The sequence below is a fragment of the Microcaecilia unicolor genome, chromosome 3 (genome assembly GCF_901765095.1).
Source record: "Microcaecilia unicolor chromosome 3, aMicUni1.1, whole genome shotgun sequence".
In the NCBI taxonomy this organism is placed as follows: Eukaryota; Metazoa; Chordata; class Amphibia; order Gymnophiona; family Siphonopidae; genus Microcaecilia; species Microcaecilia unicolor.
In genome coordinates, this window is record NC_044033.1 from 397766619 (window position 1) to 397786418 (window position 19800).

The 19800-nt window shown below is 42.3% G+C and overlaps 1 protein-coding gene across 1 annotated transcript in view; it reads left to right on the forward strand.

The window, feature by feature from the left end:
* PKHD1 (PKHD1 ciliary IPT domain containing fibrocystin/polyductin) overlaps nucleotides 1–19800 on the forward strand; it is a 980909-nt gene that overhangs the window by 28740 nt on the left and 932369 nt on the right. The window contains exon 5 of the mRNA XM_030198735.1: nucleotides 18394–18484. Within this exon, the coding sequence (XP_030054595.1) occupies nucleotides 18394–18484 (91 nt within the window). The remainder of the gene's footprint in view (nucleotides 1–18393; nucleotides 18485–19800) is intronic.

The window sequence follows — 19800 nt, forward strand, 5'->3', positions numbered from 1 at the left end:
GAAGTCCACTGCACTGCCCCCTAGGGTGCCCAATTGGTGTCCTGGCATATCAGGGGGACCAGTGCTCTACAAATGCTGGCTCCTCCCACAACCAAAGGGCTTCCATTTGGTCATTTCTGAGATGGACGTCCTTGGTTTCGATTATCACTGAAAATCAGAAACAACCAAGTCTAGGGACCACCATCTCTAGGGACGATCTAAATTTCAAGATTTGGACGTCCCTGGCCGTATTATCGAAACGAAAGATGGATGTCCATCTTGTTTTGATAATATGGGTTTCCCCGCCCCTCCATCGGGATGTTTTGCAAGGACGTCCTCAACAAAACTTGGATGTTCCTTTCGATTATGCCCCTCAACATATGTCTATTTAGGTTATGCAGTATATCTTTTTATAGGAAGTATGCTTCTTTTCTTTTTAAATTCTTTTTAAAGTATTGTTTATGTTTGAATTGTGATGTTTTTATAGTTGTATGTTTTTTTTTACATCAAAACATATGAAGCTCTTTTCAACAACTTATTTATATATATTTATTTATACAATGTTATTTTAATGGTGGGACCCCTGATGCAGGTGCTTACTGAAACATGGATGTGCCAGGTCAACAATAAAAGTAATAACCAGAGTGTGGCTCCAGGTACATCATTATCCCCCTGGCCATTTCTGCTTTTTACTGTTTCTGTTCTCTGAGGAATGTTTTTGTTCTCCTGTTTCTCTTCTCACTGATCTACACAACATACTGTAAATTGAAATAAATTATAGAAAAACAATCATAGAAAGATGAAAAAAGTAAAATAAAAATAAGATATTAAAAAGTCCTGATTATATAAGTCTCCACACCTCTTGACTGAAAACTTGGTGACAGCTCTCTTGGAATTTTGAATATTTCAGTAATAGTATTGAGCATGTTGAAAGGTTAGTGTACATTGTACAGATGGATAAATAAACTCCTCCGGTACAATTTACACCCTTTTCTTTGAGCGCATATTGGCAAATGAATATTTAGGTGGCCAGCTAAATCTCTAATCATTGTTACTACTATATGTTATGAAAATTAGCAGTTTATGCATGATCAATGTAAGAGACATAGAGCCTAATATCCAACTACAATTACCACAGGACAAAAACCTAAGTCATACAAAAATGAGGTTCAATAGGTATACATAGAAACATAATTTTTTATATGCTTAAATAACTCAAACTGTAAGGAAAAAGTAAAAACATTAATCCTAGAAACCTGGGCTAAGATTTATTCACATGGATCCTGGGATCGAGCTGACAGTCCAGTGTGAGGCAAGCTGCTGCAGGACCCAGCTTGGCTCTTAACCCCTCCTTGATGATCCTGACTGAGTGTCCTGGGGGTCCAAAGTCTTTACTTTGAAAAAAATTAGAGAGTAATGCAGGCCGGTTGATGTACACACAGAACAAAAGCCCGCTCAGGCTTGCAATCACACAGGAACAGTGAAGGCAACTCAGAAAAGAAGGCTGGCCAACGCTCTTGAACTGAAGGTTTATTGTATAATCTAACAGACTCGACACGGCCGTGTTTCAGTCAACGGGCCTTCCTCAGGAATCTCTCAATTCTGTCTGCAAAGTACGCATTGATATTGTGTATGCCTCAACTCAGGAGAAAACTGTGGAATTAAACAATGGTTAATGCAAATCTTGGTGGGAAGACAAACTAACTGCCCGTAGGTACTGAACTTTAATCCTCAACACAAACTATCTAACAATTCTCAGGACTGGTGCCATAGGAGCATTGGCAGTGGTAGCAAGTTTAAAACAAACCAATAACAGTACAAAATAAACACTGAGCCATCTTTGAATGAGTTGGAGCAGCAAAGGCAACAGGAAGAGAGAATACCACAGGGAGCAGAAATGCTTGCAGGATATTGGTGATGGAACCAAGGGAATGCAATACAACAGCAACTCCAGTCCTAGGAAATACCACAGGGGTAGATGAGAGCAGCAGCAGCCATGAAGACAAAGGTAGCTGCAGCACAGCTCCAGGCAGACCCAGTCAGAGGGCCCAAAGAGAAGTCCAGCTATCCAAAGAACCTCCAGAAACAATGGAGTAAGAAGCAAGATTCCTATCCTATTCTCCACTGAAAAGGGCTGAAGAATGATTCCCCCCCTCTCCCCTTAGAGGACAGAAAAGGAACTTCAGCTGCAACAGAAAGGCAGAAGACAGGAAAAGAAGAAAACAAAAAGAGAAGCCCATGGAACTCTTGTGGTACTGAAGAAAAGCACAATAATCCATGTTCTGAAAACCAGAAGCTGGATCATAGGGTATAAGAAGAAGCCTCCAAAATTGGGATTGTCAATCACTCAGGAACTACAGAAGAGCTATGCTATTGTCAGGGAGTCCTTAGAGCCTAGTGAAGAGAGGCTGAGAAGATGACCACCTCATGGTAGAAGCTGCAGGAGAAGGTGACAAAAATCACCTCAGAAGAATCTACTGAGCAGAAAGTCACCAGGAGCAGCTAAGTAGAGACACTGCAGGAGATTTCTTATCATGAGAACTGCAGGGAACCTGGGTGAAGAGAAACCAGCTGAGGGTGTGACTGTAGTGGGAGACAGCCAAAAGAGCTGCAGAGGCGGTAGGCTGCCTGCAAACAGGGCTGATACTAGACATGACGGGGCCCAGAGCAGATGCTAGGGAGGGGGAACCCAAAGCTTGCTTGCAGATTGTCCTTCTTTCAAATTTAGGCATTTGGGGCCCCTAGTGACATGGGGGCCCAGGGCAATTGCTCTGTTTGCTCACTCATTACATTCCAAGCATTTGACAGAGCTTCATCTAGGAAATATCAGGGAGTATAGGATGCAGACATAAAGAGCTAGATTCTATATATGGTGCCTGAAAAATCTGCACAGAATAAATTTTCACCTAAGCATATTCTATAAGCGTTGCCTAGATATAGGTGTGGTATATATAATATCTTTTGTTGATATCCCAGCGCCTAGAACTACATGCATCCATTTACATCAAGGAAAATGTAGTGTAAATACCAGTGCATTGATTTAGATGCAGAGGGCTATATTCTATAATAGTGTGTGTAAATTTTGGAACAGCCACGAAATGCCCATTTCTCCACCTATAACCATGCCCCTTTTTTGCTCTGCACATTAGAATTTAGGCGCTGTGCGTTACAGAATATGCTTAGTGAGTTGTGCATGTAATTTCTAATTATTGCCAATTAGTGCTCAGTATTGCTTGTTAAAAATGTTGATTGGCTCGTTAAGCCAATTAGGTTACACACATTGTTATTGAATACGCTTGGATTTCAGTGTGGAACACTAGGCGTGATATATAGAATCCAGTGGAAAACCTGTGGGGAAAAAGTAGGAAAAAACCCACGTTCAGTGGTAAACAATAGGGCCTTATATAAATACCTGGTCCTCAAGTGGACTATGTATGAAGCAGCTTCATGGACCCCTATAGATAAGGTGTGTGCATAGGTGCCCCATATCAGAGACTGAGAGGCTAAACCATCCCAGTCCTAAGTGTTGCTTTTTCAGTTAGTTTACCTCAGGTATTCAACAACATCATTTCCTGTTTTTTATGCTCTACCATTGCATTGCAACTGCACATTGCTGAACACCCACAACCAGAGCTCATCAGTGGCAGGAGCAGCTAAGACAAAAGGAAGCACAGGGTCTTTCATGCTATGTCCACACTGGAGCCTGGCTGCATTCACACCCACTATGATGTAGGCTTCCTGCTGTAGAGTGACTGGGGATGCAACAGGCCTCAACACGGGCATAGAGTCTAGAGCCAAGTGCTTCATTTTGTCTTAGCTGTCTCTGTGTCTGATAAAGTGGCAAAACACAGAGGAATTAGGAAGCTCACATTAAAAGTCATCTGCCATTTGTATGCCCAGTCTCCCAGTCACGTAAGGTTCTCTTGCAATTTTTCACAATCCTCTTGCGAATTAACAAATTTGAATAACTTTGTGTCCAGCAAATTTAATTACCTCACTAGTTATTCCCATCTCTAGGTCATTTATAAATATGTTAAAAAGCAGAGGTCCCAGCACAGACCCCTGTGGAACCCCCTCTATCTACGCTTCTCCATTGAGAACATTGACCATACCTACTCTCTGTTTTCTATCTTTTAACCAGTTTTTAATGCACAATACGACATTGTCTCCTATCCTATGACTTTCTAATTTCCTCCAGAGTCTTTCATGAGGTACTTTGTCAAATGCCTTTTGAAAATCCAGATACACAATATCGACCGGCTCACTTTTATCCACATGCTTATTCACCCCTCTCATACAGCAGTATTGGTATACTTTTTCCAGTGCATTTATTGACTCTGGGTGAGCTAAGAATTCACTGGACTTTTTCATTGCATTGAACATTGAGACTAAATTGATTTAATTGGTTTGGGACATTAACATTTTAATCACACAGTAGTTCACTGAACACATTAAAACTTCACCATCATTGCACAAGTGAGAATCCAGCAATGGTGTATTAGTTGTGAATTGGTACTCCACTGTATTGGAGCCATATTCTAACGTGAGTTATGTGGTTTAGTGGATTTTCTCTGTTAGGTTATTTTGAGTTTGTGAATTTTCTACCTTGTTGCCATAGGGCAACTGAAATAAATTAAGCGTTTATGGGCATGGGGATTTTGGGGCACAAAAGACCTTATCTCTGCATCAGCACCTTATACTGACTGTGTGTCTTGTTGGAATTTCTTCTATAGCACAGTATCCTCAGTTATTTGACTGACACATTTTTGAAAACAAGCAGAAAGTTTCCTATCTATAGTTTTCAATTGCAAGTTGGTATCTTTATGCCCTCCTGGTTAAAGTCTAACAGCTGAAGGCAAATGCTGGAATTTCCAGTAATAGAAAATGATTTACAGGTGAATTTAGTAATTTATTTTTGTGATGAAAGAACACATTAAGAATTTTAACCCTGGACCTGCCTGCTTCCGGGTTCACACTAAGGTACTCAGTCTGTGGTAGGGATACACCTGAGCCTCCAGTAATTTTCCAGGGAGGAGTCTGTATCTGCTATGATCTACCAGGGAACATGGAAAGGACAATTTTCAAAGGCATTAATATGCATGAAACAGGGTTTGTGCACAGAAATTAGACTTTTGAAAATTACCCAACACATATGCAAGATCTTGGAGGTAGAGTTGGTATAGAGAGTGTACTTACATGCATATTTTTGGATTTCAAATAAATCATTTTGGAAAAAGTACCCACGTAGCAGCTACAAATTTATATGTGTAATTGTTTCCAAGTCAGTTTTCAAAGGGAAATTATTACCTTTGAAAATTGATATAAAGTTTGTGGGTAAAAATATGGGTGCACACGCAATTTACACATGCAACTTAATTGAATAACGAGCCCCAATCAGAGCTGATAATTGGGTAATAACAAGCAACTATCAGCATTAATTGACAATAATTAGAATTTATGCATGCATCTTTTTAGAAATATTCTATAAAGAAATGCACATAAATTGTAGTTTGTGGACAAAATGGGGGCAAGACCATGGGAGGAGCATGGGTGGGTCGGGGACATTCCTGAAATTTTGCATTGTGATAGAATTAGGGGATCCACACAGGAAGTCATGTCATAACTCCACCCAGAATTAAGAAAACAAGAAGGCAACTGGTCTACAATATCCAGCATATCTTGCTGAAGAAAGTGTGGTCTTTAATAAGTCATATCAATGCTCCCAGGGTTCACAATCAGATGCCTGACATGGCCATGTTTCGCCAAGCGTACAGCCTGTGTCAGGGGCATAAAGAACTATGATAAACAACATAAAAATGATTCAGTAAAAGGGTAAACCAATCATAAATAAATAAATAAACAGATAAAAATACAAAACATGTGTGCATCTATGTAAAAACTTACTTGGTGCTAAATGAAAGTTAAAAAAAAGTTTAATAAAATACCATAACATCACAACTAAAACAGTGCGCCAGACCTAAAAATATGAACATTAAAAGTGAAACATTGAATGCATAGAGAGTGGCTTTCCTAGTTGATGCAAACCTAAAAACTCCACCAGCATAGGTCACTGTAGAAAAATAGTAAATTTTCTTTCAGCCATATATCTAAACTCTAATTTTAGTTCAGATTCGAGAACACTGTGATAAAGAGCAAATAAAAATACTACTGAAATGGCTTACTCAAGTGTGTGTCTTCCTGGGTCTGTTTGGAACTGTAATAACAAGCTTGTTGAGACAGCCTATCTTTAATACTGGAACAATGTGAATATGCATGAGTAAAGGTCAAAAAACAGTAAAAACAAAAATAAAAGGATAAAAACCAATCAACCCCAGCAAAACATGCTTAATATATGTCACAAAGTACTCAAAAGCAAAAAATGTAATGTAAAACATCCATTAAAAAAGGTCCATGGTGGCAGAGAAAGCATGAAAAACCATTAGAGAACAAAAGGTCAAAACCAAAATGGATAAAAATAGTCCTGAGATGTTTAGTAATCCATATTGACCAAAATTGCTGAGAAAATCTTAAGAAAATAGCTTTAAAACAGTTAAAACCTTTATAAAAAGTAGTGGACTGCATTGAGACTAATGCTATACATTCCAATGATGTCAGTGCATTTCAATGACATCATCAATGCATTCCAACCACAGAAGAACTCTCAATGACTTAAAAATGGATAAAAATAGTCCTGAGATGTTTAGCAATCCATATTGACCAAAATTGCTGAGAAAATCTTAAGAAAATAGCTTTAAAACAGTTAAAACCTTTTATAAAAAGTAGTGGACAGCATTGAGACTAACGCTATGCATTCCAATGATGTCAGTTCATTTTAATAACATCATCAATGCATTCCAAACACAGAAAAACTCTCAGTGACTTATAACATCTTAAAACATGTGAAGACCATCCAGAATCAAAGAGCTAAAACCAAAGAAGAACATCTCAAAACTTCTCAAAATCACATAAATAAGATTATTATATCCATAAAATGTTACTTAACAAGTCTGAAAATCAGGTAAACCATCCTCTAAAAACCAAAACACAGAAGTTCTTCAGATAAAGAACATAAATCCACAATAAAAAGCACAAATGGTCATATAGTTGTTTCTAAAAGAACTAAAATGGCACAAAAAATAATCAGACACAATGCAACAATGTCATAAAAAAGGTAAAAATGAGCCATAAAACAGCATCATAGAAAAACTGAAAAGTCTGTATTTTTATATGTTTATTTATTTATATGTGATTTGTAGACCCTTTTACTGATTCATTTTTATATTGTTTATCATAGTTCTTTATGCCCCTGACGCAGGTTATACTCTTGGCAAAACATGGCCATGTCAGGCATCTGATTGTGAACCCTGGGAGCATTGATGATCCTTTTATTTTTGTTTTAACTGTTTTCTTCAGCAAGGTCTGCTTCTTGACTTTTATAACTCCGCCCATGTCACACTCCTTTTTCAAGATGGTGGCAACCACTGTATGCCTGAACATCATTTCCTGTTTCACAGTACTTGCTGCCATCTTGGATGTGTCATGTGACAGGAAATGACATCAATTGCCCCCCCCCTCTGACACTGCCCCCTATAGTCCTAGAGAAGCATACATAGTTTGTTTTATCTCTGTCCTTAAACCATTTTTTAAAATCCATTCACACTGCCACTTGTTTGTTTAGCCCTCTGTTTTTCACAATATGTAGCAACAGGCAGATGTCCATTAAAGCTAAAATGTTCATTCCACAGACATCACATTTCTTTTCAGAAAAAATCAGCAGACACAAAGCTATTTTAAGATAACTTTTACAAAACCCAGAAGGGTCTGGCTTGTTAGGGCTTTTTTTTTTTTTACTGATTTCTCTCTCAAATCATGCTGACTTTTTAAACTCCCAAAACAAGCCCTGCTGATGGAAGGATGTGCTTGTTTTACAGTCATTTCTCTGTGCAACTTTTCAGACACTGAGACCAGTAATCATGCTGGTTTTAAACTGTGCCAGTCTGTGTGAGGTCAATATGGCTGCTCCTCCTCCTCCTCTCATAGACAGATGTTTTTGCAAATCTCCCTGTCTCATGTGGCTGTTTTAAAAGGTATTATATAACAACACGCTGAAGCGCTCATCAGAGGCAAAGAGGTTAGTTTCAGAACTTCAGGGCAGAGTTTAACACAGCTGTATGTGCATAGCCTGCTTTTTGATTGGGGCTATGCCACAAGTCACGTAAAACACAGACAAGCTTGGACAAGAGTTCCTTTAACAAAGAAGACTAACCCCACAGCTCCCCTCCCTCATCCCGACAGGTGTTAGTCAGACAGAATAGGAAGTAAATCACGTGAATGAAATGTATGGCAGCTTTAACATGTGCAACTTCCCTTTCTTCCCCCCAAATGAAAACCTCTCTCTCACAGTATGCAAAGTACTATTAGAACACTATATTCCTATGGAGTACAAAAAATAAGAAAGGGAAAAAGCCTTAGCACCCACGCCTCCACCCAATAAACATTAACAGGGTAAAAAGAATTTAAACTGGGTCAGGGCGTAGCCACGGGTGGGCCTGGATGGGCCTAGGCCCACCCAGTTTGGGTTCAGGCCCACCCAGCAGCGGAGCGGAGGGAGCAGGCAGCGCTGATCCTGCATCTGCCTCCTTCTCTCTGACGGCAGCGCTTCCCAGACGCTGCCTACCGCCGCCACGATCTACCTCCTCCCTCTGTCTCACTCTCAACAGCAGCGGTAGCGTCGCAATTCAAACACGCTGCCTCCTGCTTCTGACCCGGAAGCGTCTCCTCTGCAGAGGAGACGCTTCCGGGTTAGAAGCAGGAGGTAGCGGTAGTGTGTTTGAATCGCTACTGCTGCTGTTGAGAGTGAGACAGAGGGAGGAGGTAGATCGTGGCCGCGGTAGGCAGCGTCTGGGAAGCGCTGCCATCAGAGAGAGGGCGGGCAGGTGGAATGGGAGGGAGGATGCATGGGGATGAATGAGAATTGCTGGACACATATATGGGAGCGGAAGGGGAGAGAGGAGAGTCACGGGATGGATGGATGGAGGTGGGGGTCAGGGGAGAGAGGAGAATTGCTGGGGATGGATGGATGGAGGTGGGGGGCAGGGGAAGAGGAGAATTGCTGGGGATGATGGATGGAGGTGGGGGGTAGGGGAGAGAGGAGAATTGCTGGGGATGGATGGAGGTGGGGGGCAGGGGAGAGAGGAGAATTTCTGGGGATGGATGGATGGGTGGAGGTGGGGGCAGGGGAGAGAGGAGAATTGCTGGGAATGGATGGATGGAGGGGACAGGGGCAAGAACAGAATTGCTGGAGATGGATGGATAGGGGCAGGGGAGAGAAGAGAATTTCTGGGTATGGATGGATGGAGGGGAGAGGAGAGTTGCTGGACATGGGTGGATGGAGGGGAGGGAAGAGGAGAGAGGAAGGTTGCTGGACATGAGTAGATGGAGGGGAGGGCAGGGGGCAGAGGAGGGTTGCTGGACATGGATGGATGGAGGGAAGGGCAGGAGAGAGGAGGCTGCTGGATATGGATGGAGGAGAGGGAAGGGAGAGAGAAGAAATGCTGGACATGGATGGAGGGGAGGGAAGAGTAAGGAAGGAGATGAGATGAGGGAAAAGGAAGAGAGGAGAAAATTGCACATGGATGAAGAAAATAGGCAGAAGCTGGATCCACTGGACAGTCAAGTCTGCGGAGGACCCAGAGCAAGAAATGAAGAAGAAAGGCGGAAAGTAAAGAAATAAATGGAAAGGAAGCCCTGGAAATGGAGTAAAGAGGACAGATAGCAGCAGAATCAGATACTGGGCCAGTATGATCAGAAAAACAAAGTCACCAGACAGCAAAGGTAGAAAAAAAATAATTTTATTTTCATTATAATGATTGGAACATGTCCACTTTGAGAATCAGGTGCTCAACATTAAAAGTTTATATTTATTTACTTATTTATGGCATTTTATCCCACATTAAACATGAATTAGATTGGAACCTGGGATCATTTAATGTTTTTTTTCCTGGAGAGAGTAATGCATTGCCTCTCCCACCCCCCAGGCTCTCTCCCCGGCTATAGCCAGCTCTGCAATTTTGAGGGGAGGTGCACAGGTGGACCGGAGGGGGGGGGGGGCGCAGAGGTGGACCGGGGAGAGAGCCTGTTAAACATTTACCAGCACACCACTGTCTAGTGCCCACCCATCCAACCTGTTGGCCCACCCAAAAATTGACTTCTGGCTACGCCACTGGGTCAAACTCTCTTCATCAGCATAAAAAAACCCTTTCATACAAATCTTTGTTAAAACTCCAAGGAATATTTTGATTTTAATGGATCCACCCAAACTGGTGGCAAACAAAAGAAAAAAGCAAACACTTAGTTTTTGACTTAATTGAAGATTCAAGAGGTCTATAAAGCCAATCACACTGACTGTGGTCAGAGTTTCGCTATAGTCAGCTGTCTCAAGGCATGAACAACCAATCAGTTAATTAGAGCATGTCATCTTTATACCACTGGGATCCTAACCCCTTTCTAGACATGTGTGGACATGCCTGCAGGCAGACCCCTTCCTACCACTATAAGAGGCGTAAAAGAACAACACGTGATAAAACATGACAAACAGATATAAAAAGGTAAAACATTACAACCACTCCAAATACAGTTACTTTCCATTTATTTGGAGGAGGGGCCAGAAAGATGCATCAGGTAAACATGGATACCTATGAAACCCCAAACATACAGATGACCAGAAGGTGTAAACAGCCTTTGATGTTAAGAAGGGGTGACGGCTTGGTCTTTTTTTTTAAAGGTCTTGATGCAGAGGTGAAGACTACCCACCAGTAATTGATCAGACAGACTCACAAAACATTGTTAGCAATCTGAATGACTGGTATATGCCTGAGATGTATGGGATGACATGGTGCTGCCCAGGAAACGATTGAGTCCTTGCTGGATGAACTGCCATATGGGAAAAGCTGTTCAACCTGCAAGAAGTCAGCAGTCCATCCTTGCAGGATGAACTAGCTAGTGGGAAAAAGCTGCTCAACTCCCAATAAGTCAATGTTTCTCTAACAGAAGACCTAGATAGTGCCCAGAATATACCTGTGACTGATAATACTTCGGAGAAGACACGTTCAAAGATCCATCGATGATGCAGAAATGTAAAAACTGGCTGAGGATACTGAAATCATGGATATTCTAAACCAGGTGGAAGAGTGCTAAATTTCAGAGGTATGCATGTAATTTTGTTCTCTTTCTGAAAAAATGTGTTTGGAGGGTATACATTGTGGATGTTTTTTCTTGAATTGCAGGTGACAGATTGTCAATATTCTGTTGTAGGTGAACGATGACAGGTATAGAGACTCTGTGGAGCCACAGCCGGTCAATATCACATATATGTGTTGCTTGTGCTTCTAACAATATATGCCCAAGAATGGCCAATGTATACACAGACTTTGCAAATGGGCCTCTAGGCCAGAGGATGTCTGGGATATGAGATGGTGGCACAGTATCAATCTTGTTAAGCAACTGAGGATCCACGCTCTTTACCAGAAAAGGTCTTTAATTTGCTCTTAGAAATAGCGGTTACTGTCTCCAAATCTTCAGCGATCCAATCGTAGGGACGATTTTGGGAGATTATTGCATCAGACAGAAGTGGATTTATTTCTTTAATTCTTTGGAGCCTCATGGATTGAATGATTGTATTGAATGGTCTGTCTTTTTTTTTAGGGTGGCTCATTGAGCAGATTTGACATAATGGAGAGTGATTAGTTATCCTCTGTGTTAGAGGTGGAGCTATCCCTTCAAATTCTGTGTTGGCATTTTTAGCCATTTGCCCTGATTAGTTTAAGACACAGTGGTCATGACACAGGATTTCTACCCCTGATACAGCTTTGGCGAAATGGGGATTCCCTATTGGGTATTGGGGATTCAAGTGAATGTTGGACATATGTTTCTTGATGGATATCAGTTTGACATCAGTTTTTTGTTCGCTATCATTGAGGATTTGGAGACAGCGTGTTGAGTTAAGTGGATTACAAATTTGTGTCAACCTGTATTGATAAAGCACTAACTGGTGAAAGATCTTTTGATTATTTAAGTCTGTGGTTTTGCATGTGGTTTTTCACCCTGTTTGAGATTTAAAAGACTCTTGTTTTTGCACTATATGAAGAGCAGAGTTTTTTTTTTCTGACCTGTATAGGTACATTAAGCTATAGCCATGATACTAGAGGCTGTATTTCTGAGGTTTTTTTTCCCTCCACTTTTTTTAGTGCTTAAATGTTGGTTTTCTCATTCAGTGTGTTACCGCACACATGAACTTTATACTATCAGGCTAAACAGGGTGATAAAATACACTATTAAGATTTTACTAGCCTACACCTTTTTGTCAATGAAACTAAAGAATAAATCATCTATGAAAAATTTGGCCCCCTCTCTGATGATTTTGGGTTTGTGAAAGTCAAGGTGTACCCCCCCATGTGAGCTCCCCCCCCCAGTATTACCTGTTAGGCTGCATGGGAAGCTCATGTGTCCATTGTGTTGTACATGCTTTGAGATGGGTCAGCTGGAGAAATGCACCCATGATGACGGTGAGAGAGCCCAGATTGGGACATGATGTACCATAGAACTGAAAAAGGCTATCGTTTCAGGGTACAGGGTAGGAGAAATCTATGAAGTCTGGAATTTTGAACAGACTTCTACTCACCTCTTTGCATCGGCATCAAGGCAAAAAGCATTCAGATTTCCTCAGTGGTGTACTGATGCTGAATAACAAAACAGTTACATAGATGATTTCTATGAGAAAGAAGATGTACTTTTATGTGCTGATCAGATAACCATGAACCCTGTCAAACAACAAGTTACAAAGCTGTTCTTAATCTCTTTGTGGGAGATGTTTGATCAAAGAAGAAATCTACCTACCAAAAGCATTGTGTGAGACCCTGATGAACTGTACTTGTACCTGTTTCCCCCCGAATACACTGTGTCATCTTGTGATCTTAAAGATGATGACATGGCTTGCATCACCTGGAAGCGCATGAAGGAGCTTTGTGCGCTATTGGGTAACACTAACATCTTCATACCCTTTTCTACATCCTTGCCCGCCTGCCTAGAGCTGTATAAGCTTCTTAATGTGTTACAAGAATGCTGTCTTTATCATGACACAGACTCTGTGATTTTTGTGAGCAAGGAAGCTGAATGGAATCCTCCATTGGGGGATTGTTTAGGTCAATTAACAAGCAAGATCCCTAAGGGTGAGCATATCACAGAGTTTGTCTTAGATGGTCCCAAAACATATGGGTATAGATTTTCTAATGGGGAGATTGGCATGAAGGTAAATGGAATACCACTCAACAGTGAAAACAGTGAGAAAATACATTTTTGCAGTCTACAAGAGCTAGTTTTGGATTATGATCCAAGGGTGCTAGTGAATAACAAACAAATATATCCATCCAGCTAAAAGGGATTGTCAGGAATAAAGCCCAATGGCTTATAGAGAGGGTCGTATATGACAGATGAGCTTTGGTTCAAAATTTTTAGGACATTGCCATATAGCTACTGATTATATCCACACACCTTGTATATTTCACTCAAAAATTTCTTTGCATGTGCTTTACTTATCTTTACTTGCTAAAATTTGTGCCTGTTTGTATTGTACTCATAATCTTTTGGCTTGTATTTTACACAACGCTTCTTAGGTTAAAAATGTTAGAGCAAGCAGTCCATGTATAAAATATTATTCTGTAACTATTTTCATTTTTTTTTAAAGTTTGGCTACCTGTATCTGTTTTCATTCAATAAAGAAGTTCAGTAGTATGAAATGCTTTTTTCCAATAGGCCAGGAAGCTGTCATACGTTTCATTCACGTGACCTACTTCCCTTTCCATCTAACTTATGCCTGCCGGGATGAGGGAAGGGGGCTGTTAAAGGAACTCCTGTACAAGTTTGTCTGTGTCTTGCATGCCTTATGCTGTAGCCTCAAATGAAAAGCAGGCTATTCATATATGGTTGCATGAAATTCTGCCCTGGAATTCTGAAACTAACCTCTTTGCCCCTGATGGGTGTGTCAGCATGTTATTAAGCAATACCTTTTAAAACAGTCACATCAGACAGAGATTTGCAAAAACATCTGTCTCTGAGAGGAGGAGAAGGAGGAGGAGCAACAGCCTGATTGGCCTCACACAGTCTGGCACAGTTTAAAACCAGCATGATTGCTGGTCTCAGTGTATGAAAAGCTGCAGGGGGAAAATGAGCACATCCATCCATCAGCAGGGCTTGCTCCAGAAGGAGGAGGAGGAAGAGGAGGAGGGGGCCATCTGGGGGTCAAGCCTTTTTTGATGCACTGTTCAGAAAAGGAGTTTAAAAAGTCAGCATGATTTGAGAGAGATATCAGCGAAAAAGCCATGACAAGACAGACTGCTCTGGATTTGGTGAAAGATATCTTAAAACAGCTTTGTGTCTGCTGATTTTTTTCTGACAGGAAATGTGATGCCCTTGTGTCTCTGGAATGAACATTTTAGCTGTAACAGACTTCTGTCTATTGCCACATATTGTAAAAAAACAGAGAGCTGAATAAACAAGCAGGGGGACTGAATGGATTAAAAAAAAAAGAGATGGTTTAAGGACAGGGATAAAAAACAACTGCGCATGCTCCTCCAGGACTATAGGGGTCAGTGCTGGAGGGGGCAATTGACATCACTTCCTGTCACATGACACAACTAAGATGGCAGCAAGTTGAAACAGAAAGTGACATAGAGGTGCCCAGTGGTCACAGCCATCTTAAAAAGGGGCATGGCCTAGGCAGAGTTATGATATCACTCCATGTGATGTCACCAAAAGGGGTAGGGGTTGGGGTAGAAATATGCAAAGAGTGGGGTTTACAGCAGGGTTATTTAAATTAAGCAAGCTAGGGGTGCGTTATGCAAAAGGGGCAGGGTTGTAATATCATCAAAGGGGTAGGTGGGGCAGGAAGTAGGCATGGCTTTGGTGGAGATTCTGATTGGCTGATGCAACCCAAGTGGGTGTGGCCACCTGTCAAAATATGCAAATTATTTTTGATAAAGGATGATGTATACTACTTACATGACTGTGTAAGTGCTATTAGGGTGCCGTGGAGGGGCATAATCGAACGTTGCCGGCGAAATAGATCGCAGGCGATCTATTTTGGTGGTGGTGCAACAGCTAGCCAGAACTGTATTATCGAAAAAGATGGCCAACCATCTTTTTTTTTCGATAATACGATTTAGCCCGGCCAAATGTCATAGTTCGCTGGGTTTGAGATGGCCGTTTATGTTTTTCAGCTATAATGGAAAAAAATGCCGGCCATCTCAAACCTGGCGAAATCCAAGGCATTTGGTCTTGGGAGGAGCCAGCATTTGTAGTGCACTGGTCCCCCTCACATGCCAGGACACCAACCGGGCACCCTAGGGGGCACTTCTAAAAATGTTTAAAAAATACACAAATAGCTCCCTGTTGCATAGCTCCCTTACCCTGGGTGCTGAGCCCCCTAAATCTCCCCCAAACCCACTCCCCACAACTCTACACCATTACCATAGCCCTTATGGGTGAAGGGGGGCACCTACATGTGGGCACAGTGGGTTTTGGGGGGGGGGGTTGGAGGGCTCAACACTTAGCACCACAAGTATAATAGGTAGGGGGGGATGGACCTGGGTCTGCCTGCCTGAAGTGCACTGCACCCATTAAAACTGCTACAGGGACCTGCATACTGCTGTCAGGGAGCTGGGTATGACATTTGAGGCTGGCATATAGGTTGGTTAAAAAAGGTTTTTATTTTTATTTTTTTAGTGTGGGAGGGGGTTGGTGACCACTGGGGGAGTACGGGGAGGTCATCCCCCATTCCCTCCCGTGGTCATCTGGTGAGTTGGGGCACCTTTTTGAGGCTTGGTTGTGAAAATAAAAGGACCAAGTAAACCCTGCGAAATATTGCTTAACATCACTTTTTTTTTCCATTATCTGCGAAAGCTGGCCATCTGGTAGCCACGCCCATGCCCGCCCATGTCCCGCCTTCGCTATGCCGCCGACATGGCCCCTTGAACTTTCGCCGGCACGGCGATGGGAAAGCAGCCATGGTTTTCAAAAAAGCCGCTTTTGATTATACCGATTTCGCCACTTTTGAGAGATCGCCGGCCATCTCGCGATTTATGTTGGAAAATGGCCGGTGATGACTTTCGAAAATAAGCGGGTAAGTGCTATTCCGCAAATACTCGCTTAACATACATAACATATATGTGCAAGGGGGTGTATACATGGATGGAGCATGGACAGGACATGGGCAGGGCTCCTGGTTTTGCCAGGTGTAGGGTTGGTTTAACCATAGATGTGTAAATCTTAGGCATGCCGATACTGGGTTACACTAGTATTCTGTAACAGAATCTGGGCGCTCAGGTTCCAGTACAGAATAAACTCCTCCTTACTTCCACTTTAGTGAAGAAGGACCACATCAACCATTCTCCAGTCTTCCAGGATCAACCCCTACACCAGAGAAGCATTGAAAAGGTTAGACAGCAGAACTACCAGAACATCCCTCATTTCCTTCAGTACCCTCAGATGTATGCCATTCAGCCCCATCACTTTGTCCACCTTTAGTTTAGCTAGCTCCTCACAAACACAGTCCTCTGAACATTGTTTAGGGTCTACCACACTTTTATTCCTATTTACTTAACATTTCTAGAGCGCTACTAGGGTTACGCAGTGCTGTACAGTTTAACATAAATTGACATAAAGGACAGTCCCTGCTCCAAGGAGCTTACAATCTAAAGGGCGAAGTGTCAAGTAGTGGCAGTCCAGGTTTCCTGAATAGAGGTATGATGGTTAGGTGCCGAAGGCGACATTGAAGAGGTGGGTTTTGATCAAGGCTTTGAAGATGGGCAGGGAGGGGGCCTGGTGCATGGGCTCAGGGAGATTATTCCAGGCATGGGGTGAGGCGAGGCAGAAAGGGCGGAGCCTGGAGTTGGCGGTGGTGGAGAAGGGTACTGACAGGAGGGATTTGTCTTGAGAACGGAGGTTACGGGTAGGAATGTAAGGGGAGATGAGGGTAGAGAGGTAGGGAGGGGCTGTAGATTGAGTGCATTTGTAGGTTAAAAGGAGAAGCTTAAACTGTATGCGGTACCTGATTGGAAGCCAGTGAAGTGACGAGGAGAGGGGTGATATGAGTGTACTGGTTCAGGTGGAAGATAAGACGTGCAGCAGAGTTTTGAATGGACTGAAGGGGGGGATAGGTGGCAAATTGGGAGGCCAGTGAGGAGTAGGTTGCAGTAGTCAAGGCGAGAGGTAATGAGAGAATGGATGAGAGTTCGGGTGGTGTGCTCAGACAGGAAGGGGCGAATTTTGCTGATGTTATAGAGGAAGAAGCGACAGGTCTTGGCTATCTGCTGGATATGCGCAGAGACCATCACCTGATCACCTTCACACTTCATCACCCTCCCCCTCAGTCCCGCCCAATACTAACCACTACTTCTAGGAATCTCCAGGTGGTCGACCCTCCCACCTTATCCTCTACTATCTCTGATCTCCTCCCTTCTATCATGTCCTCCCAGACTGTCGACAAGGCTGTCTCCACATAAAATGCCACCCTCTCCTCTGCTCTCGATGCCCTTGCACCGTCCATCTCCCGTCCCATGAGGCGTACTAATCCCCAGCCCTGGCTGACCCCTTGCACCCGATACCTTCGCTCCTGTGCCCGATCAGCTGAACGCCTCTGGAGGAAATCTCACACCCACACCGATTTCATTCATTATAAATTCATGTTTTCCTCCTTCCAGTCCTCCCTATTCCTCGCCAAACAGGACTATTACACCCAATTGACCAACTCCTTCAGTTCTAACCACCGTCGTCTGTTGATAACACCCTCATCGTCCCCGTCTCATCTGGCCGCAACCTCGGGGTCATCTTTGACTCCTCCCTCTCCTTCTCTGCATTTGTCTTCTGTGGTCGTTCTCCTAGCCCTTCAACTGTGAACACAGAAAATAAATATTTGTTAAGAAATTCTGCCTTATCCTTGTCAGCTTCTACATATTCCTCCTCCTTCAACCTTAAGACCAGAAGTCCGTTATGTCCAACCTTCTGATTGCCTATCAGTTTTCTCTACATGATAATCCAAGAAACGGTGTAAAAACAGTATGCATCTGTAACAGTGAAAACAATTTCTTCTAGACCCCAATATGCATGATAAAAATAAGACAATGTTTTTTTCAAATAATTTAGAAACTCTTTAATGGTCCATGATAATCTAGATAATCAAAATCACAATGTATGCAAACCATAAATCAATGCAAACAAGTGGTTTACATTCATTGTAAAATGCCTCCTTTTGCAGGCTAGTTAAGAATGCTTGAGTTTGAATCGTCTGGATTAATCAAACATCTATTAACCACATGTGATAATTTCAGGGCGCAATCTCTTGGTTTTCTTGTGTTCTTTTAGGACTTCACAACAGGAGGGCTTGTACTCGCTGGAGGTCATTGTTAATGGTCGAACTGTGAACTATACGTGTAACAGTAACTGCATGTTCAAGGTAACATGAATTGTATGGTATATCTCTCTGTCTAATTTTACCTCTTTACCTTATCTTGGACATAATCAGCAGGATTAAAATATCAAGTTTTGCTTAAGTCTGAACCTTTCAGTACAGAAGGAACTCAATGTCTTCTAGCTCAAGTCGAGGTTCAAACCACAGCTCCCATAGATTGATCTGTTCTCAGATTCAATGGGTCAGATATTTAAAGATACTTATCCTCATTACAGCAGCATTTTAGTTGACCGTCATTGTCAGACAACACCAGCAACTTCTTGTAGAATGCAGTAGGGATTCACATTCATTTGAAACAGCATAGGAAATGTAAAATATAAGCAGAAAAAACCCCCATGAAATTTCATGTTTTTCTGTTTAAATGGGTGTTACTTCTTATTTTCAGGTTATAAATCCAATGTCCCAAATTACCCAGTATGAAAAGTCTCTTTATATTGTCTCCACTATTTCACTGCATAAATCAACTTCCAATGCCACTACCCACTGCAATCAAATATTTAACATTAAGCTCGTTTGGGAACCTTCTGAAGTAGTTAGTTTAAAGTGAGTAAACCAACGATTCACTGCCACTTTTTTTTATCATTGGTCTCCCAATAAACCATTGTTGTTTATATTTATATTTTTGTAGTGCTTGAAGTGCTTAAAAGCGTTTAAAAGCTTCAGGCATTATAATACTTAGCTTTGATAATTTATCCAATTTTAATTGCTTTTCCACATTTACATCTTCGGACCAATTTTACATTCCTATGTTCCCTCTAGGACCAGCACTTCTTCTGTGTCCCTGTCCCTCCCCATGACCAGCATTCCTTCATCCTCCACTCCATGACCCTCCATGGTCTGACATCTCTTTCCCCCTCTCTTTGTTGGTCCAGCATCTGTTCCCCTCTCTCCCCTGGTCCTGTCTCTATCTTCTGCTCCCTCCCCCCTCCACTGGCTCAATGCAGTCCAGCCTTTGCCCCCTCTCTCCCCCTCTCCTTTGTTCCAGGTCCCTGTTTCTCTATTCCATCCTCTCCCCCAGCCCTGGTCCATCATCTCTCCCCTCTCCATTTTGCTACAAGTCTCTCTCTTCTCCACCCCCATTGGTCACTTTAGCATCTCTCCATCCTTGCCCCTCTCCCATGCCTAGGTCCGGCATATTTCCTTTCCTATCCCCCTCCTCTCCCTCTCATGGCATCATGGGTATGGCATTGCTTCAGCTCCCCCTCCCCCACCTCTATCCCTCCACACATGGCAGAGAGAGCACTGAAACCTGCCTTCCTGGCCAGCAGGGCCTTTCCTGTGCATGTCCCACCTCTCTGATG